This window comes from Phalacrocorax carbo, chromosome 3, assembly GCF_963921805.1.
Source record: "Phalacrocorax carbo chromosome 3, bPhaCar2.1, whole genome shotgun sequence".
Taxonomy (NCBI): Eukaryota; Metazoa; Chordata; class Aves; order Suliformes; family Phalacrocoracidae; genus Phalacrocorax; species Phalacrocorax carbo.
Window position 1 is genome coordinate 30,119,727 of NC_087515.1, and position 22,618 is coordinate 30,142,344.

The 22,618-nt window shown below is 39.8% G+C and overlaps 1 protein-coding gene across 1 annotated transcript in view; it reads left to right on the forward strand.

Annotated features, from left to right (window-relative positions):
- CNIH3 (cornichon family AMPA receptor auxiliary protein 3) overlaps positions 1 to 22,618 on the forward strand; it is a 53,939-nt gene that overhangs the window by 16,019 nt on the left and 15,302 nt on the right. Inside the window, exons 2-3 of the mRNA XM_064446345.1 lie at positions 11,593 to 11,661; positions 16,061 to 16,108. Coding sequence (XP_064302415.1) covers positions 11,593 to 11,661; positions 16,061 to 16,108 — 117 coding nt within the window. The remainder of the gene's footprint in view (positions 1 to 11,592; positions 11,662 to 16,060; positions 16,109 to 22,618) is intronic.

Consider the following 22,618-nt stretch of genomic DNA (forward strand, 5'->3'; position numbering starts at 1 on the left):
AGAGGTAATGCATCGTTTGTGCTTTTCATTGGGAGCTAAGACTGTACTCTGATAGCTTGTGATGTGAACCAGACAGGCAATGTTTATTAACTGTTAACAGGTTCCTTATCTGAAGTACAAACCCACAGAAATACTGTAGGTATTTGGCCTATGGGGCTTTCTAACACCATGCTCCTGAATCTGAACTGCTATCTAAAGAATCAGATTTTAGTGCATCTTTGGGTTATCTTTTCAAATGAGGGATATTGAAGTTCATAAATAGCAGTGGTGGTATCTGCCAGTGTAAAACTCTTGCCAATTTCTAGATGATATACTGAATTCCATTACTAATATGGAAGCTCCTGACTACTGAAACAGTTCCTACACCTGCCATATATAAGTTCCTGGAGACTAGAATTGTGTCAAGCTGCTCTGCTCAAAGAGTTCCTAATCAAACTGGAGCTGTTAAGGTGCAGTCATATCGGTAGTGTGCAAGCAGCTTTTCTTATCTCTTTTGCTACAGCTTGACTCGCTGGGAAGATTTCCCTGCTTTCTGAATCGTCTTCAGAGGAAATTTCTGCTGCGTCTTCTTGTCAAGGACACCTCTTTTCTCGGGCTGCAGTAGCAGGCACAGAGTTCTTTTTGGACTTGGTCCCTGCTTAGATTGGCAGGGGCAGAGTGTGGTATCCCCTCAGCCACAGAGAGCTGAGCCTGCTGAATAGCCAGGTGAACCCTCAAACAGGAACCTTATTTCACCTTTTTTTTTTTTTTTTATTTCTCTGCCACTCATTATTGTGCTAACACATTATTTATGACCCTTCTATCATGTTTGTAATGATCTTCCTTCTTCTCCTTGCTGTTAGAAGTGAGGAGTTGTTAATGCCAGGATAATTGGATACATGGAACTTACGTATAAAGTTAGAGACGTTTGGCAAGCAAAAAGTTTTGACTTTTTCTAAAAAGAGATTAGTTAGATCTAGTTTATTTTGGCAGGTGTCAGGATAAAAAGCTCCAGACACGCAAGAGTTAATCCAGTCACTTTAGGGAAAAAACCGAAGTAGTGATATAGTGCCAGCATCATTTAGCTCTGTTATTAATTCACATACAAGGGCTGTAATGCATAAGGTTTGCGTGTGTATGTGTGGGTTTGTATGAATGTCAATTAGCACGAGCTGGGATGGAGTTTCTGCTGAATTGAAGACAAATGGGTTTGGAGTTGTGCCAGTCTTGATGCAAGTTCCTGCAAAATAAAACTTTCTCATTTTACTAAGTAGCTGTTGTAATGAAGCAGTCTTGGCAATGACATAAGTGGTTTGTGTTATCTATGCAACAAATTTAGAAGTTAGGAGAAGGCTCCCAACTTTCACAGCAGGTTTCTGCTGTGTTCCAAATGGAGTGGTGAAAAGGGAAATCATGTGCCTCCTCCCTGTTTTTAGAATAAGCTTGGTGTATTTACCACTTGGATCTTCTGATGTGGTGTCTGCAGAAATTGGGGGCTGAAGCTGACAGCCCAGGAAGTCCTCTCCAGTTCCCTTTCCTGGATTCTGTTTTGACAATTAAGCGACAATAAATTAATAACATTAACTGGCATTATAGGACAAACAAAAGACTTTGATCGAGAAAGGAAGATAAAATGTTTCAATCTCTACTAAGCGATGTGTTTTCTTTAAAATAAATACAGTGGAATATTGACCTATGTCATATAATCTGATTTTCCTAAAACCAGAATAAATTCCAAAGCAAAAATATAGTGTTGGAACAACATTTTGCTTTTTGTCTTAAATCTGGAAATTCTTTCAGAATTAGTTTATTGGAAATGTTGAAAATATCTGTTCTCCTGACTTAGAGAAGACACATATTTTTGAAAGCTCTGACATATACACCTAATCCTCTTCTTACTAAAAATGGGGTTCTGATTGCTTATGCTAGTTAACAAAATGCTAGTGTGCAGGATCATTGGTAGCTATTCTTTGTGGCTGAAATAGGAGGCTAAAATAGACCTTAAACATTTCCTTGAAAGTTTGTATGTTTTTTGACTTCCATGTCTTGGTCAAACTGTAGCTTAAGTTTTACTTTCTGCTGCCTTAAATCCTACGGTCCTGCAGTTTCAATACATATTTCTTCATTTCCTTCTCTGAACTGTTTACATAGTACTGATAATAATGGCTACAGAGCAGCTCTATGCCCCCCAGCCCCTGAGCAAGTAAATGTTAGTGAATCACTACTAGAACACATTTTGGATACCCAGTAAATTGTAGTAGCTTGTTTTATGAAGAACTGTTACTTTATTGGAGATTTTTTACACCCAAAAAGATAGTCACTGGGGGCATGAGTGAGAACAGCTTTGTAAACTTGTTATATTGCATAGCTCCAGTGTTTTAAAGGCAACATGCTTCAGTATCTGGCTTGCTGAATTGCTGAGTTTACTATAGTTATGAATGTAACCATGATGAATAATTTTGTGCTCTTTCAGTGGGTCATAGATTGAATTTGGAACCTGAACATGAAGCAGCTCTGAGGCTTGCCAGGAAACCTTAATGAACTTTAAGTGCAGATCCAATACTGGTAACAGACAACTAGTGTTAAGAACATGAGTGAGTAGCACCATAAATGCTCATCTTACTAAGTATGAAATAAGAATATAAAAATTTCCTCTTTAAGAAGTGAAAAGCAGAGAGTTATATTAATCTGTAGATTTTCTGAAGGGTTTGAAAGTTAACCCCGAGTCATAGAACAAAGATGTTTTTTTCAGTTTCCTGTCAGCATGTATGACCATGCCGTGCAGCGTTGGCCTCTGTGTCTAATCTATTTTATTTCTCCTGAATTAATTTGAGCAGTAACAGGCTACTTTGTCCCCTCTTCTAAAGATAGAAAGTGACTTGTGAAAGGAATCTGGGAACTGCTCTTTTGGTGCATGTCTACCCAACTCCAGGTGTTTTAACAAAGTAATCGGCTGATAACCCCTGTTACAAAGAAATGCAAGTACTACGTAAAAGCTTTGTGCTTATTCCTAACAGAGCCTGCATCCTTTCAATGAAGTTAATTTTCTACTTAAGTGATAATTATAGAATGTTTATAAAGTACATATGCATACATTCTGGATGTTTTCCCATCACTGTACCTTCATGTTTTTATTTGATGCCCTTTTTTGAGGGGCTGCGGGTAGATGATAGGTGCAACAGTAGGCTGTGTTTTTTGCAGTAGAAGTTAAGTTCTGTCTTTTCTGCCGTTGGAGGCTATGAAGGCTGTGCTGTGCAGCTCAGTGGCAATCAAGATGTTGCAGGAAGACATTGACTTATTATAATATGATATGAAATGAGAGCTGAACACCATTTCCTCTGAGCAGCAAGCTCATGGTCTCAGGGCCTTAAAAACCCCAGCCCATCAGACATTTAGTAATGCTTAGTAAAAAAAAAAAAAGAACAATAAGCTCAAGCACTGGCAAGTGAAAAAAATATTTCTTGTCATAGCACAACCTGTGTTCCATCCTTTTCCTGCGCTAATGAGCCACAGTGGGCCAAATTGCTCTCTGGTGTACTCATGTATAGTTTAGTATTGTATAACAAGATTTGTTAGTATCACAGGCAGAATTTTTTCCCAGTGATTTGATTTCTTTTTTTCTCCTAGCCTAATGTCAGTACTTTATGGTGTTCTTAAAAGAAGTTTGTCAGGTTGATTCAGATCTGGTTTTAGTCATCTGTGATGCTGTGAGTGCTGAATTTAACAAAATGTGGTTCTGGTGAGGGGGAGGAAAACAGTACTTAAAAAGCAGTTTAAATTTCATGTTACTTGATGTGTCACTTATGGTCTCTGGGCCTGTAGTAGACACCAACCACAAGGTTCCCCTTGTTGCCTCTGTTTCTGGTTCTTTTGACCTGCTTGTGGCTGTTCTTCAGAGACAGCTCTTTATGCTTAATTTCTTGATGTAGAGGGCAATTCCTCTGCCCCTCCTTCCTCACGTGTCCCTTCCAAACAGCCTGTAGCCATTGATAGCCATGTTCCAGTCATGGGATTCGTCCCACCAAGTTTCAGTAATGGCAATCAGATCATAGGTTTCTAGCAGCACAGTGGCATCCAACTCCTCCCGTTTGTTGCCCATGCTGCGTGCGTTGGTGTAGAGGCACATCAGCTCTCGGCTCTGTCACCTTCTTAGAAGAACACCCCTTAATTCCCTTGAGGTGTTTCACAAGTTTCCTTGTTGATTCCTATTACTTCAGGAGCCCCTACCTCATCTGTACAACTTCCAGTGTGCTGCAGTGTAGGCAGCACGTCTCAACACATCAGGTTGAGGGACCTTTCTAGTACCCCATCCTTCTAACCTTGCCATGTCATCCCACAGCTTTGTCATAGGCAAGCCTGATATTATCCCCTTCCCCCTTCAAGTCTAGTTTAAAGCTCTGTTAGTGAGCCCTGCTAGCTTGTGAGCAAAGACCCTCTTCCCCCTTTGAGAAATGTGAATGCCATCTGGCACCAGCAGGCCTGGTGCCATGTAGGCTATCCCATTATTGAAAAACCCAAAACTGTGGTGGTGACGCCAGCCACGGAGCCATGTATTAATAGACTGAGTGCATCTATTTTTTCCAGTGTTGCTGCCTGCAACTGGAATGAGAGAGGAAAGAATAACCTGTGCTCCAGATCCCCTTACCAACTGTCCCAAGGCCTTGAAGTCTCTTTTGATTGACCCTGGACTACACGTTATGGCTTCATCACCACCCACATGGAAAAGCAGTAATGGGTAATAGTCCAAGGGCTGCACCAGGCTACGAAGTTTCCTGGTGATGTCCTTAACCAGGGCCCCAGGGAGGTAGCAGACTTCCCTAAAAGAAGGGCCTGTCCAGCATATTGGACCCTGTGTTCCCTTCAGAAGGGAGTTGCCCACAACTATAACCCATCTTTTCTGCCTTGTGGAGGTGGTTATGATCGTAGCATCATAGAATCATAGAATGGTTTAGGTTGGAATGGACCTTTAGACGCCATCTAGTCCAACCCCCCTGCAGTGAGCAGGGACATCTTCAACTAGATCAGGTTGCTCAGAGCCCTGATACAGGGCTGTAGGCCTTTCTGACACTGGCAACACCTGGTTTGAATGCACTGTCATCTACATCATCTGTTGACTGGCCTTCTGCAGCTAGAGCCTCATACCTGTTGTACAGAGGCACCTGGGAAGGCGAGGTGGACAAGGAGGGGCTTTGCCTGCCTCCCTGAGTATGGACTTGCCTCCATTCACTCCTGTCCTTTAAGCTAATGCCTTCAGCCCAGTGTGGGGAGGATACAGGATCCCCTTGATCTTGGTTTTTTTCCTGGTGGCTGTTCTGTTTCTGTCTCAGGAAGGGCAGAGCAGGGTTCCACTGGTCTGTCTCTTTCTCAGGCTCCCTGATGCTTCTTAACCCTTCTACTTCCTATCATAACTCTGCCACCAGGCTGAACAGATCATTGCCCTGGTCACACTTCACACAGCTGTTCTCACTAGTGCCATCCCTTACCAGTGAAGGCTCTGGCAGGCCCTGCAGCCTGAGACCTGGTTGGCTGCGTGTTTTCATGGGAGCTCTGTCTGGGTTGCTATAGCCTTTCTGGTGAGTGCAGAGGACATAGCTTTCTGCCAGCGGATACCATAGCTAAGCTCCTTTGTCAATGTCATGGTTCTCTGCATCTTTCTATGGGCTCCCCATACTCCATTGTGGCAAGACAGTGACTTATATTCCATTTCAGGTCCTTTTGCATTCTTACCTGACTGTCACATATTTTTGTCTATTTCTGCTTCTGCTCAACAAAATCCCACAAAGTAACTCACCCAGCTTGCATCAACATGGTTTAAACATGATAAATATTCAACACTATTTCCCAAACACAATAAATATGAATGTAGAGCAGTTGATGGGCAGGCATGAAGTTTAGGAGGACAGCATGCTCCTAAACCTGTCCACCTTCTGCCCATGTGCTGACTTGCAGACAGCCTATGAACTGCTGGTATGGGTGCTGTGAAAGCTGTGAATGATAGTGGAGGGGTAGACAAATTGTTTAAATGAACCATTAAAGACACTTTCTTCAAGGTGGAATTGTGGTGCATTGACAAGGTGGTGGCAAGGAAACATATGTTAAGTGTTACTGTTCTGTGGCCAGTGTGGCTGTCATCAAGTTCTGTTTTATCTTAGGTTTTATGAGATGCCAATAAGCAATAATATCCAACTTCTTTGCTGTCACTGAATTCACACCCACACCAACTCCACTGTCACCCTAAAACATCACATTCTCAATTAAAATACGCTTCTGTAAGAGCTCAGGGATTAAAAAAAAATAGTATCTTCCCTAAAAATGAGATATCAAATTCATTGCTACCATTAATAGGTGAAATTTTCAGTTTGGTGGGTGCATAAGCATAGGAAGAAAACAAAATTCAGGTTCAATCTTATGTGAATCCAGACAATAACAGCTTTGCATATCAAACTAGAGATGAGCACAGAGAGTGTGGGTAACGAAAACAAATTTTATAAATATCATTGCAATTGTAGCCATACTGAAACATACGTTGTCATCACAATCTCATCTGTTCAGTATGTGTTTAAACTGGGGCAAACTGCTTGCTGACTTACTTGCAGTTATGAGATTTGCAGATGGTGTGAATCACCAGAAAATGCAACCAGTATTTTTATAAACCTTTAGTTTTATTAGGTGGATAAACACCCACAAGTACACTTTGATGAACAGAAAAAACCATGGCTAAGGCGGTGGCAGAACAAACGTCCCGCAATGTTTTGTAATGTGGAAACACAGGGAAAATTCCCCAAGTCAGAAGATAGTTCAAAATCCATTACCCACTCAATCTCTGGCCCCTTTCTGCAGTAATGGTAAAAATTATTGCTGAACATGCTGCTTTTTTCCCTGATATAGTTTTGCAAATAAACAGGTAGCTTGGTTTTTTTTCTTGGAGTTCCTAAATAAATATCGAATGGTCCTTATTCTCTTTCTATGAAGCTGTGTACAACATTGATATTTACTAATAGAAGTAAATTTCTCCTCTTTGCAAGATCAGTCCTTGGCACACGTTTCCAAAATGCAGTCTGCTTAGCTATCTGTTTAGCTTTGTGACGAGTGGCTAGTTGTTTTCTTTAGAATGGTTTATTTATTCTGTGGCGTTTGGAGAGATGGTGTCACTGATGTCCACGTGTATGTATGTTTTGTAGTCTTAATTGCCAGCCTGGATCAAATTAGACTGGATAAGTAAAAGATATTGAACAGTTTATAAGAGACATTCATTTATAAGGGTGAAATGATGGTAATTCATATGGTGAAGTGCCCTGACTGGGATCGATTACATTGTTTGTTTGTCTCCAAATTAACTACTCTGTCAAGTTGCTGATAAGTGTGACAATTTCAGAGGTGAAACAGACCTTGAGGATACCCAGATGCTGTTCCAAACCGTTCAGGAACTGTGATCAGCTGATGTTTGGGAAGCAGGTAGCTGTACTGCATCCAGCTGAAATGTCAACGGGCAGAAGATGGTTTCTCTAGAGTATGGCCAGAACACTGCATCTCTTGTGAAAGCATTGTGAAATACTTCATGGAGGGAAGTAGTTATTTGGTTTTTTATAGGTAAAAATGGCAACTCTGGCCACACATGCCGTAGGGCATTAAACTGCTGTACAAGGCTAGTTATAATTTACATATAATTATGTAAACCACGTTGCAGCACTACCCAGCCATATTTTCAGTAATACAACATAATTTGTTGCAGTTACCTATTGTACTGTGAGCAACCACCAATCTTAAGAAGCTACAGCTTTGTTTCCATTGTTTCTCATCTGCATTTTTAGAATTAGGATGCACAGCATTGTGACACTTAAAAAAATCAACACAAAAAAACCATGTCCCCCCAAACCTTTGGGAGTTTCTTTATATTCCTTCTAATTATGAGCCTGCCTACTGTTACGCTTTCAAGCTTTTCACTGTGACTGAGAAATAGGAATGTGTTTTTTCATAAATCAAAATAGATATCTTCATGTTATCACTGGATTTCTGTTCTTGAGGATTTAACAAAATATAAACTATTATAGAGCTTTTATGAAATAAAACATTAAGAATTGAGGAGGATTTATATCTGTCAGCCTCCTTCCAGAGAGGCACTGAAACTTTTACTAAAGAAACTTTCCTCCGGTCCAGTGTGCTTGATACCAGACTCAATCCGTTTCTTGCAGGTATAGCAGGAATGTCTCTTAACATTGTCATAATTTGCAGGGGTCCTGAAAGGTTTGTCGGTGAGACTATTGTATCTACACTTACTGCTTCTGAGAAAACAATGCACTTAATACTGTCAGATGAGTTTCAGTGCACTTAGATATAATGCAAGCATAACAAAAAATAAATTGCATGCCAGCAAATAAAGAGTAGGTTTTTGACTGATGTAGGGGAATAGACAGGGATCGGTGACCGGAAGATCACGGGATGTGACGGAAAGATAGATTCCTCCCCATAGGAGTGGCAGGAACAGGAAGCGCAAGAGCTATATAAGCGTGTGATGCAGCTAAATAAACGGACATTTTGTATCCATCATATTGATGTCTGTGCATCACTGTCCCCAGGGTGGGTAGAGCCCTGTGTCCCGGAGATATGCGGCCCAAGATAAGTTCTCCCGTAGAAGCGTACAGCTACAGACTACAGAGTTGGGAATGCTGGTAAAAAAAAAAGTGAAAGCAAAACATGAGGAAATCTAAAAGCCTGTTATATTTGTGGTAGTCTCTTTTCCAAACTGTCATTTAGTATTTTTTCAAGACTTAGCTGCATTAGTTAAGGCTAGCTCAAGAGAGCCCTGCTGTAATGGTTCCCAGTTCTTCATCTAAACACACTTCAGGGTTATCATCTTATCTCTCTATGTTCAGTGAATCTTTAAAGCATTTCCTAGACTTCTTGAAGGGTGCCCACCTTATCATTCCAGTATTTGGGTTCCTCGTGTTGTTGTCTCAGACCAGTCTTTCCTCACAGCATGAGCTGGATCTTGTACTGTCTGTCATTTCATGATCATCTCAAACTCCTTGTTGCTATTACTGACTACCAAAAGGAAGAGCACAGCATATTGACACTTCCCCCCTCCCTCCCCCCCCCCCCCAAGAAATTTCAGCTCACCTGTACATTTACAACAGAAAAAAAGCTGTTACCAACTGTACATTATTAAAAACAGTTGTTGCTCAAAGCTCATAACAGTTTTCTATCTTAAAGCTACATCTGTAAGTACCAGTGCAGTGAGGCAAAGAGTGTTTAAGGGTGAAACACTGGATCCTAAAGTAAATCAGTGGCACAGCTATGAAGAGGCAGCTTTTACCTGTAACGGGGTCATCCTTCCTCCTTTCTGTCAGTGCTGTCGGGGTTGAAGCGGATACCCAATTACAAACAGAAGCACGTGCGTCTGACTTGCATTGTTGTTACCTCTTAACAGTTGGCCTAGCTTGAGAATTATGAAGACCTGTTCAAGTAGTATTAAATATAGAGGTGTCAGAGGCCTTATTCTTCACAAATGTACTCCAACCCTTTCAGCTTCTGTTATTTGCTCTTTTACCTTAGTCTAAACATCCATTGCAGATCTTATTCCTAACTTGTAGAGGTACTGCATCCATGGGGAGAAATGCTTAACTTATAATCACGTTTTATAGTTCCCTTTGTGGTTTATTCTGGCACTTTGACTTGTCATAGTTGAATGAATTGAATTCTGTAGAGTGTTCTTGTAAAATGCCACACTTCTGATTTTAAATGTGCTTTAGTGTGATGAATGCAGCATTAGAGTGGGATGTGGAATAATGCTTAGATTTGTGGACTGTAGCTCTAGGTTTTATTCTCAAGCCTCTCATCAGATTATTATATGAATCATGGATAGGTCATTGTTGTGGTTTTGGCTGGGATAGAGTTAATTCTCTTCACTGTAGATGGTATAGTGCTGTGTTTTGGATTTAGTAGGAGAATAAGGTTGATAACACTCTGATGTTTTAGTTGTTGCAAGTAGTGCTTGCACTAGCCAAGGATTTTTCCAGCCTCCCATGCTCTGCCAGGTGCACAAGAAGCCGGGAGGGGAGTGGGCACAGCCAGGACAGCTGATCCAAACTGGCCAAAGGAATATTCCATATCATATGACATTGGACCCAGTATATTAACTGGGGACAGTTGGCTGGGGGAAGCAGCAATCGCGGCTTTGGGGTCTGGCGGTGTCGGTCAGTGGGTGGTGAGTGGTTGCATCACTTGTTTGCTTGGTTTTTTTCCCCCTCCCTAGGTTTCGTGTCTGTCTGTCATTATTTTCCTTTTCGTTATATTATTATTACTATTGCTATTACTGTTTTATTTTAATAATTAAACTGTTCTTATCTCAACCCATGAGTTTTCTTCCTTTTGCTCTTCTGATTCTCTCCCCCATCCACTGGGGTGGGGGCAGTGAGCGAGCGGCGTGTGATGCTTAGTTGCTAACTGGGGCTAAACCATGACAGACCTTCTCAGGATTTTGGCTCCTGCATTCCATATCTGTAAAATGAATGTGTTTTGCCTGTACAGCAGGTCTGTGTTGACACTCGGTTATTTTTTGAACAGCTCGGCCACAGGCATGCTGTAACATGTCATAGAATGGTTGTTCCACTCATACTAATTACCCAACTGCTACCTTGTACTTCCATCGTCTTTTTATTGAGAACAAATACTTCCCAGGATTATAAATTGTCTAAAGAGAAATCATTGTTTTAACATATATTTATGTGGTGCCTGTCCTAGTGAGCTTTCATTCCTTGGGTGAAGAAAGAAGAAAAGGTATTACTAGAACCCAAACATAAAGAACATGTTTAAGCACATGCTTTGAGATCTTTGAATGAAGTACGTTGAGGGTTATTACAGCTGTTTTCTTTCCAAGAAAACATTATCAAGCATTATTATTTTTAGTACACTTCTGCTATACTTTAAAAGCAGGCAGTAACTACCAGTGTGTCTGAATCCATCCGTTAATGGAGGAAACTAAAGGACATGACCAAAAGGCAAGTCTCCATTAATGAGGCCTGAGGTAAAGGTTCTAAAACCTGCCAGAATTTAGGAAGGATGTGTTTTGCTCTGGAGTAGTTTACCTTTTGAGGAGTTTGCTTGATAATGAATAGCAACTTAATTATTAGTTAAGCTGATACTAATTCAGAATAAATAGCTGAAGTATGTTTGACAGCTCATAAAAAGGGACTGTTGTGTATGTTTTAAACTTGGAATAGGATATCTGATGCATCTCTGTGTTTTAGGCAGCTAATGACTTTTTCTGTCAAGTCTGGAGATGCATTTGTTTGTGAAATAGTTTTATGTCATTTGGAAGTTTGAGAAAAAAATTGTAGCTGAAATGAGGGAAGAAGTCTGGAAAGCAACGATGTTGAAAAGGCTATAGATAGGATTTTACAGAGTGACAGGTTAATGGGTTCTAGGTGTCATATGTAGGAGTGTCCCATGTTTTGTTTAACTAGTTAGTTCTTAAAGGAGTGTGTCAGGGAAGCTAGTTTCCCATATTTTCTCTGGGAAGGGAGGAAGGGAGGTGGTGCATCTAACGAGTCCCTAAAGGAAAAATAAGCATCTGAATGAGCGTTCATTACAATATTTGAAAAAATTGTTTTTCAGATAATCGCCTTTGATGAACTTCGGACAGACTTCAAAAGCCCAATAGATCAGTGCAACCCAGTCCACGCAGTGAGTACAACCAGTACCGGTAGCAACAGCTACTAAAGCAAGGGAGATGCACTGAGCTGTCAGTGAAAGTATGAGTGTGGAAATGAATGTAGAGTCTGGTCTGTTGTGAAGTCAACTGTTGTTTGGAAAATTGATTTATTGGGCCATTCTTAGGAAGCCAGATAGTGACTCTTTATTCTAATAGCTATCCTTTTTACTGAACGAGGCAGGAAAATAATTTGGAAGTTCAAAACCTGAAGGATATATAATGTGATGCTAATGCTTTCTTTTTATCTTTTCATTCTGTGGCTCAAATTTTCCTTTTTGAAATAATTTGCATGGGATGACCACCTTCTTCCATACCGCCTGTATCAATGAGTCAAAAGCTTGAAGGGATCTGGTAAGAGGTGCATTCCTAGACTTCTCTGTCCCATGGCAGGGCCCTAAGTTCTCCTGTGCTTTAAGAGTAAATACAACATTCTGCTGCATCTGCTATGGAAAAGGTTAAATATCACCCTGGGACTGTAAACTCAGTTTTACCTAATGAACCAAAATGCAACCCGGATTTAAGCATGTGAAAATTCCTCTGTTAATTAAAGCTGCAATCTAGGGTGATTTAGCTGACTACAGTTAAAAATGTGTCAGATTTGTACCACCAGAACTGAGAGAACTGAGAACTTGGCTCCCTGTCGTCTCACTGGGAATTACAATGATTAATGTCAGGTGCTGAATTTGATCTTTACAGAGTATCAAGTTATTGAATTGCCTACAAGTGATAACCAGATTCAGTAGCTAGTACTTTGCTCTTTAACCTTGTTTCGTAACTCAGCAGAGGATTTGTGGTGCTGCTTAAACCACTGATGATTTTAAGTGTAATCTTTACATGAATCTTCAAATAAGACAGCTTGTTTCCTGTTCACTAACATATAAGCAAAGAATGAGAACAGAAGAAAGAAATTATATGAAGAAATCCTATAGAGCACTTCAATGGAAGTAATCTGGTTTTGAATTTACTGGAAGTAATCTGATTTTGAATCCACTCTATCTGTGTTTACTTCCCATCTTGAAAACTGCACACAAGAAATGTGTATTCATATGTACCAACTTCCAGTAATTTGTTCTCTTCCTAAAACTTGTAAGATGCTCCATGGAGATATTTTCCTTTTATTTTAAATGGTAATGGAATTGGTCTCCAGGATAAAAAAGTTAATAAGTCCCTGTTTCAGTCATATTAGTTGTGTAATCAAAATTTAATTGGATTACTTCCAGTAAAACACAGCAAAGTATTCTGTGATCGGGTCTTGCTGAGCCACTGTCCATCATCTTTGAAAGGTCATGGAGGACAGGAGAGGTGCCCAAGGACTGGAAGAAAGCAAATGTCACTCCAAGCCTCAAGAAGGGCAAAAAGGAGGACCTGGGAAACTATAGGCAAGTCAGCCTCACCTCCATCCCTGGAAAGGTGATGGAGCAGTTCATCCTGGAAGTCATCTCCAGGCATGTAGAGGACAAGGTTATCAGAAGTCATCAACATGGATTCACCAAGAGAAGATCATGCTTGACCAACCTGATAGCCTTCTACAATGGCATGACTGGCTGGGTCAATGAAGGGAGAGCAGTGGATCTTGTCTATCTCAACTTCAAGTAAGGCATTCGACCCTGTCTCCCATAGCATCCTCATAGGCAAGCTAAGGAAGTGTGGGTTGGATGAGCGGACAGTGAGATGGACAGAGAACTGGCTCAACAGCAGAACTCAGAGGGTCGTGATCAATAGGGCAGAGTCTGGATAGAGGCCTGTCACTAGTGGTGCTCCCCAGGGGTCTGTGCTGGGTCCAGTCCTATTTAATATATCTATCAATGACCAGGACAATGGGATAGAGTGTAACCTCAGCAAGTTTGCTGATGATACCAAGCTGGGAGGAGTGGCTGATACGCCAGAAGGCACTGCTGCCATCCAATGAGACCTGGACAGGCTGGAGAGCTGGGCCAAGGGGAACCTCATGAAATTCAACAAGAGCAAGTGCAAGGTCCTGCACCTGGGGAGGAACAACCCCATGCACCAGTACAGGCTGGGGGCTGAACTACTGGAATGCAGCTCTGTTGAGAAGGACCTGGGAGTGCTGGTGGACATCAAGTTGATCATGAGCCAGCACTGTGCCCTTGTGGCCAAGAAGGCCCAACGGTATCCTGGGGTGCATTAAACAGAGTGTAGCCAGCAGGTCGAGGGAGGTTATCCTCCACCCCAGTTAGACCACATTTGGAGTACTGTGTCCAGTTTTGGGCTGCCCAGTTTAAGAAGGACAGGGAACTGCTTGAGCAAGTCCAGGGAATGCTACCAAGATGATCAGGGGACTGGAGCATCTCCCTTATGAGGAAAGGCTGAGACACTTGGGTTTGTTTAGACTGGAGAAAAGAAGACTGAGGGGTGATTTCATAAATACCTATAAATATAGGTAAATATACCTATAAATATAGGGACTAGGCTCTTTTCAATAGTGCCTAATGACAGGACAAGGGGCAATGGGCTCAAGCTGGAACACAGGGAGTTCCACTTAAATATGAGAAAACACTTCTTTACTCTGAGGGTGCCGGAGCAGTGGAACAGGCTGCCCAGGGAGGTTGTGGAGTCTCCTTCCTTGGAGACATTCAAAAGCCGCCTGAATGTGTTCCTGTGTCCCTGCTCAAGCACGGGGGTTGGACCAGATGATCTCCAGAGGTCCCTTCCAATCCCTACCATTCTGTGATTCTGTGACATATTTGACTCTCTTCTATGAAACTTTCTGTGTTACCTCAAGCAATGATCTCAGATTGCTTACTTCTGCATAGTATACATGTTGCTGCCTTTTATATTGACATAAAAGGAAGATTTTTAACAGGTATTTCTTACATCTTTGGTCGAGTGTATTTTCATTTTTCCCTATGCAGAGTTGCTCATGCCCATATTCCCTTTATTTGGTGGGGTAGTTTTTGTTGTTGCACTATAAGAATGTCTGATGTTTACTCATGTATCTTCCACAATGTTTTCAAGGCAGAGGGTAGAGCCTTTTTGACAAGAGAAGGCTGAATTAGAGAGAAAACAGAAACAAAAACAATGGCAGTCCTGAGAATTTAATTCATATCTCCTGGTTCACACTCTATTACCCACAGTTCAAAGATAGACTTTCTACTTCTCCCAGGCTGGCTGCAGTTAGGCATCTGTCTTCCAAAGGGAACTGAGAGGATTATCTTTCCCTCTCCATTTACCTCATACTAAAGGAAAAAAAGCTTTCTGCAGCTTCACAGGCGTATCCACACATGTCCATTCTCATGTTTGTAACCATTGAGTCTAAAATTTCTGAGTCTCTTTTACATCACAGACACCAGAGGGAGGCACAATATTTATCTGGTGCCTACCAAGCTTCCACTGTCTGACCATCTCTCCAAAATTAAACGTTTTTAAAAAATGACTTAAACTTGGGGACGAAAAAGGAAGAGAGACATTTCTTTGGAGAATAGAAATAAAACTCATACTTGGAACAAATTTAAAACATTTGAAAAGCAAAATGCTTAGGGAAGGTTGGCTTCTCACATTGGTGTATTACATTACCTGTTTAAAAAAGATCATTGCTGAGAATATTTTTTACCATGTCTCAATGAAGATATTACCAGTTAGTCTTCTGAGGACAGCAAAACCACTCTGCCTTCTGCAGTGTAACCAACGGTAGAATCTTTCACAGTAACTCCAGTGATGGGGTTATGCAGAGTGAAATCTGATTTTACTAGTGAATTTCTCATTATAAGCCATTTAAAACAAAACCTGTCTTTGACTTGTCTTATTTCTGTGAATTGAGCTTAGAGCACCTTCTGAGTCCCAGTGCTTAATTACAATGACTTTCAGTATTTATGACTGTATCTGTTGTTTAAAGTGGCATTTCTAGGACATTTCAGATGTTCTTCACTAATGGGTTAAATTCTAATATCAGATGTTGCTCAGGCACCCTGTTAGTGATAGAGGAGGGGCTGCCATACCTACTTTGTAATTGTTTTTTCTGTTCAGAACCATATTGAAGCCAGAGGTTGGGTACCTGAAAATGTGAGGCCGAGTCTCTGTGGTCTAGATTGGCACTATTGGATTAGAGCCACAAATGCTGACTTAAAAGAAGTTGCAGCCTCTGGCTCAAGGCTAACACAAACTTGAATCCCCAGTTTATATTGTTACACCCAGTAACAGAGGAAAAAATAACTTACTGGGACTTTGAAATGGGTAAATCATTTGGCTTGTGAGCAGTAGGTAAGAAGTGAATGCTGTCTTTCAGATTAATAATGTGTGTTCCTTCCCTGCAGCCATATTAATTATGATCTTGACCCATTGTGATTGTAATACAATGTCTTGAATTTATAATACCAGCTAATATCCTACCTTTCCCCCACTTTTTCTTAACAGAGAGAGCGTCTGAGAAATATTGAACGTATTTGCTTTCTCCTGCGAAAGGTGAGCATAAACTAGCCTAGAATTTGTGGAGTTCATGAGAATTAAAGCCATGAAGTGGTGATGTGCATTCATTTGCTCTTTGAATGATCCTCACACTCCACTGATGAGAGGCTGGGTTCTACTGCAGAAGTGAAAGTCATGATGACCTTTTAAGGACAGAGTAAGACAAATTATAAAAGGTTAACATAAATAGAGGATTTCTGGATAAGGACTGAAACTTCAGAACATCAGCCCATTCATTTTGGAGTGTGCCTTTCAAAGGCAGTAAATAGTTTTGCAGTTGCAGCTTGAGGTGCTTTTATAGCCCTATCAAATGATGGCATTGTTGTAGTACAGGGTTTAGAAATACCCTTGGTTTTGAACAGTGGCTTATTATTTCATAACTTAAACATTTTGTTTGCTACATATTTAATGTTTAAGTTTTTAATTGGCTGAATGGAAAAGTTGATATAGTATTTATTTTAACTTGACATGAGAGACACTGAGTCCCTCAGTTTCTGAGGGATTTGAAGGGGCTGATAAATTGTAGGATTGATACACTCAGGTATTACTCATCTGCAGCTTGAAAGAGTGTTTTCATAAACACTTGTTCTCCTGGCTCTGTCCAATTGAAGTCAAAATAATCATAGTTCCAAAGTATTTTATTCTATATATTCAAGTTTCTATGAATTACTGTCAGCAGAATAGTAATGGAACCACCTAAATTATTCTGCATTTTTGCTTAGAGAGGTTATCACTGAAGTGTGGACCGCTGACTGCATCCTAATCAAGCAGATATGGTTTTAAGAAACTGATGGCCTCATCCTTAGAGGTTTTCGAAAAGCCAGTGCTAGGGATTATTGGTTTGGGATGATCTAAAGGCATAACTGTGACTCCGTGCAGAATCTATGAAGTGTCATTCTCTGACCAGTCGGAACCTCAGTCATCTGTTTGGCACCATTATGAGCATGTGACTGTTAGGAGCCACGCTAAAGTACATACTTAGCCTGTTTATGACACTAGAGATATGAAAATATGAGGAAATACTTATCACCAATAGCTTTCCATTTTATCAAATAGGCAGCCAGCCAATTTCAAGCTGTGTCCCAGTTTCTTTGATGTAAAGCAACTGGTAAGTGGTAATGTATATTAATATATGTGGACCCCATGGGAATGCCTTGCCTGCATCAGTGTTTAATTTTTATTGAGCCTCAGCCTCACTGAAACAGCAAAATGGAGCATTTTGGCTAATTACAGACACTATTCATAAGGGGTTGGCTTGCTTCTGGTTCACTTACACAGTTTATTAATTCAGCTGATTCTTCAAAGTTCTTTAGGGACATATTTGTTTTAATTGAGAGATTATATGCAAGAAGAGGAAGGTGTGATAACTACAGAGATTTGTAGTCTTCGGATCTGACAATCACTAAAAATAGCTTTAGTTTATGTAGTATAAAGGATTAATTGTCGGGGAAAATTCTGGAAAAACAGTAAAAAATTAAGTGCCAGCTATAGAGATACAGGAAAACAGCAGTTAGGATGTTTCAGCAAGCACTAAGTATATCCCTCATTATAACATTGTGTGGCTTTAGGTCTGTTTCTCTTTCTATGAAACAACAACATACATGTTTCCCTATGTCTTGAAGTCAGATACATCTTTCAAAGGGCTTTGAAAACAGTGATATCTTGCTGTTTATGATATTAGAACGTAATGCATAAGACCTGGTGTAAATCTTTAAAGAGGTTGTAGGTGGGCTATAAAAATATGTTCAGTTTCATTATACCCTGGTTTAGAAGAAGTTATTGGGAATTACTAAATAGGCATACAATATGTCATGTAAAACTGATCCCAGTGGGCAAAGAGTTTCTTAAGGATGGATTTTCAGTTTTATCTCCAAAATACTTGGAGAAGATCATTAACAAACTGTGACCAGGTATGTGATATGTCACCAGATATTATACCTTATTTACATTTTCCAAAATAGAATGGAGGATATACTTGTTCTGCAGCCAGGCATTTTCTGACATTAGGTTTGGGGAAAATGTTCCCTACTTGTTTTAATGATATAGAAACATGTGAAGCATATATATAAGGTGCTGGCATGTGTACATGCGTGTACACATAGGTCTATGTTTTTATGGTGCTATGGAATTAGATCAGTCTAAGTTTTCTGGTTACTTGAGAATGATTGATTATGTATAAAGAAGCCATGAAATTTGTATAGCCATGGTTAAATCTTTTCTATCCTGAAGTAAATGAGAGGAAGGACTTATTTTCTGAAGCCTGCACCAAGTGAGGTTCTCTCAGGATACAGGTTATCTCATTTAATTCAGTGGTGTGTTTTGGGGGCTTTATAGTGTGTGTGTGTGCACGTGTGTGTATGTATATATATATAAGGGTTCACGTGTGTGCTCGTTAAACTGTTGAATGTCCAATAATTGTCCATTGTGTGGACATCGGTGCCTCATACAAGTGTTCCATGATTCACATAGGACATAACACTAGTTTTGGCAAATGCTCTGGAGTTTGTATGTGTTCTCTTTTTTCCTAGATTGCCTTTATTTTCTCTAAGGATATGATTACGTGACACACTACGCTGTACAGAGAAACACAAACTAGTTGGGAATGAGCTGTCTTGAGCTAGTGGAAGCAGTAGAGTGTACAGTGGTACAGGCTTCTAGGGCCCATTAGCCTTGCTGAGGAGTGGAATAGGTGAGGTGTGTGCTATAGGTCTACCATGATTTTTGTGATTAAATATTTTGGAGGGGTTGTTAAAATATATTCAGTTAATGATTACAAGAATATTATATAATTGTAATTGCAGTTGTATCTCAAGAAATCTACCTACTTGACCAGTTTATGTTAGATGTACTTATTTTAGCACTAAGGACAATTAGGATTTTCCTAGATTAAAACACTGTGTATTTCATTAATCAACTACTGTAATACTTTTACTTTACCTATAAGGAAATTTAAATTAAGTTGTGATTCATTAGGCATTGTAATTATATAATTAATCTGATAAATCCTTACTAAGGAGAATTAATTGAACTTGCTTCCTGCTCAGTGGACATATTTCAGACTTCAGTTTGCTCATGCCAAAGACTGCTGAACAATATAAGTGGTCTTTGTCAAATTATCAGCAAATATTTGTTTTTAAACCCCATTAAGCTAAAGAGTGATTTATGAACAGCAAAACTGGAACCAGAACTTACCTGAGAGGGAACTGAGGTAGGTAAAAGATTTTTACTCATTTTCTTACTGTAGTGGAGCATTTTAGTGAAGATGGGCATAAAATTCATTAAACTGCAAGTGTAAGAAAATATTGTGCCAGAGCTCAATCCTTTTTCTTTATTTTATTTGGGGTTTGGGTGTTTGGGTTTTTTTGTGCAAGTCCTGAAGGGTTGATTGAAAGAGAGCAAATGCAGCAAGAAATCTAACCATAGGCAAGGTGACATTAATCTCAAAGATGTTCCAGATGAACCTGAACTGTCTTGAAAAATACGGACAAATAGGCAGGCAAAAAATCTTGCAGGGACAAATTTGAATAACCAAACTTAGCCAGTTCAGCACTCCAGTACTAGCAGTAGCAACAGTAGATTGTAAATCAGGAGCTGGGGTGTTTAAATAAAACCCCAAACCCTCTTTACCTAATCTTTTTTGAACCAAGTTCTAATGTTTTACTTAGAAGGTTGGGGGTTGCCAATTCTTCATCTCTTCTAGTACTTCTGTCACTGCAGCTTCCAGTGGAGCTGGGTCTGGGGTAGTGGTAGAAATTTATTCTGTATTCCCAATAATCAATAATCAATAATCAATTCTCAATAATTCTGGTGTTTACCAGATTCAATTCTGGTTTTTACTCTTCTGCAAAAATAAAATAAATCTATCTTTTATATTCCATAGTATATACCCTAATATACATCACAGTTATGTTTTACTGTATTTACAGCTTTTGGTAACTAACAAACCCAATGTTATCTTAAAGACTTTCCATTCAGACTGAGACACTGTAAACAAAATGTAAAACCTAGTGAGCATAATATATAATTCCAGACACCTGAGTGTCTGCTTACAATTTTGTTTTGGTATGTTTCCATATTTAAATATTCTGTTTAAAAAAAAATCAAAAATTGTTTACATGTATGAAAGTAACAGTAATTCAGAGGCATGAGTAATCAGAAGCTTGAGAGTTGTGGCTTAACACCTCAAGTTCGACTGTAGGCAGGGCATTCCAAGGAAGAAGATAAGGCTTCATCCTATGGCTGTGTCATGCCTGTTTGTCAGTGTTGAATGCACACACTGAAAGCTTGAAAAAAACCCACAATGTGTTCAGTGAAACATTAGTGACCTCACTGGATCAGCTAACAGGGAACAAGTTAGCTTTTTAGCTTTTCCTTAATAGCAGTTGAAAACAGTATTTTCTGAGTATGGAGGTTCTTCTACTTTACATGTACATAGATATTATGGGAAGTTAGCATTTTTAAAAAGTAGCCCCATCTTTCCTTGTTTATTCTTATTCAGCTGACAGTTTCTTTCCTGCATATTTTGAATGAAGGAGACTGACCAATGTGTGCTAGAGTAATTGCCATTTGAAATAACTTTTGTACTTGGACCTTTTTAGGTTCTAGACCTTCACCTACCAGTAGCTCCTACTGTTCTCTGCATGCAGCAGGTATAGTGGACATACCCCTTTGGAGAGTGTCAGGTGTTACAGGAGCTGATTTCAATTGCCTGATCATGCTCTTTTCTTGATAAATTTGCTGGTTATTATGGTGATCACTCCTGTTGTTCTGCCTCATAGTCACTGGCAAGCCTGAGATAATGTGATGGGTTTTGTTTCTTTCTGGATATGTCAGTTGATTCCTTCATCGTGGATTTAGGGATTTATAGATGTATGATGTTCTTTTAGCCAGTCTGCAGGCTGATAATCATTAGAAGAGTACTTCTGTAAGCCCATAGCATCTTCCAGTAAAACGCTTAATGTAATGTTTTATAAGCAAATTTAGCAAACATGATGTATAATCACAAGGAATATTTAAAGTGGTGTGCATCCATCTGTATGTAAGAAGGAATTCTACTTTCTTTCTGGGGTTGAAAAATCTCATAGGCAGGAACTACAGCAATAAGACAATCAGTTTGTTGCAGAACTGGGAACAGCAGCAATAGTTTTACCTTTTGTAGTGCTATACATTTTTTACAACCTCAGTAAAGATGTTTTAATTCCCCATTTAGTTAGACTTGACAGAAAAAGAAAATGTTACAGCATGGCCACACCGGAGGGATAAGTCTGCAGGGTAGATTCATACCAGCTTTGTAGCGTACATTATGCATTATATTCAGCATCTCCTAACCAGTAGTCAGCATTTTGCCCCTGAAGTTTAGGTGCTTGTGTTATCTGAGAGGAAAACAGAATTTTTAGTCTACTCCAAAGGTATTTTTGGACTGTGGAAATAGCAGTGGTATTCCACCTTGCAGGACAAAGAGGCTTATGTATCCAGAGTTCTGATAAACTGCTGCTGTCACAAAGATCACAACGGGAACAAAAAATGGCACTATGTGACATTTTTCCGGTTAACAGTGATTGTTACAATGATGGAGCACGTGAAGACTAAAGAGTTCATCATTGTTACTGGTTTCCCAGTGCATGTTATATTTCCTGATGTATCTCATGCTTTCTCTGTTCATACTTCATCAACATGATGAAACTGCTGAGTTTTGACCAATCATCTGGGCAGCAAGAGAACTGTCAGGAGGCCCTTCCTACTGAGTGACTGGGAGCATAAACCCTAATCAAGGGACAATGTGGATAACTTCTGAAGAACGAATATAGAATTATGTATATAGAAAACATACTGCAGGTACCCAGGTAGTTATTCAATACTCTGTCTCCCTATGACTCAATGCAATACAGAAGCTTGTACCCAAGCAGACATTGCTGTCTATAACATTACTATGTATTTTTAAGATTATTTTTATAATCTCAAATGCCTTTTCTTTTTTTTTTTTTTTTTTCAATCTTTGCACTGCAGTTCAGTGGTTCAAGACAGAAAAGTTTGGTTTATATCGAAAAGCTTTCTGAACATTCCTGGATTTAGGAAGGGTTTGACTTCAAGTTTGACATTCATGCTTATCATTCATCTCTAAGATTGAACTAAAACAAAAGCAGCTGCAAAAGCTCTCTGTGGACGCTCTCGGTCCCTCCTTGACATAGACAGTTTGGAGCAATCTCTGTTTATTGCTCTGAGATGAGAAATGTGTTGATATTCAAGCACAAACCTATGTGGAATAGGCTTGGACTTAGATTTGGATTTGAAGTTCTTACAATTTAAACACCCACCATTTAGATAAAAACTGTGTAGTGCATTCTTGGTGGTTATGACCAAATATGTCTGAATTTGTGTAGAGATTCCCAGTGAAACTTGGGAGAAACCACAAAGCTCAAACTCTGTGTACAACGGGGGGAAGAAATACAAGGTTTTGATTAGACAGTTCAGCAACATGTCTTCATTGCACTTCAGTTGAGCAAGTAA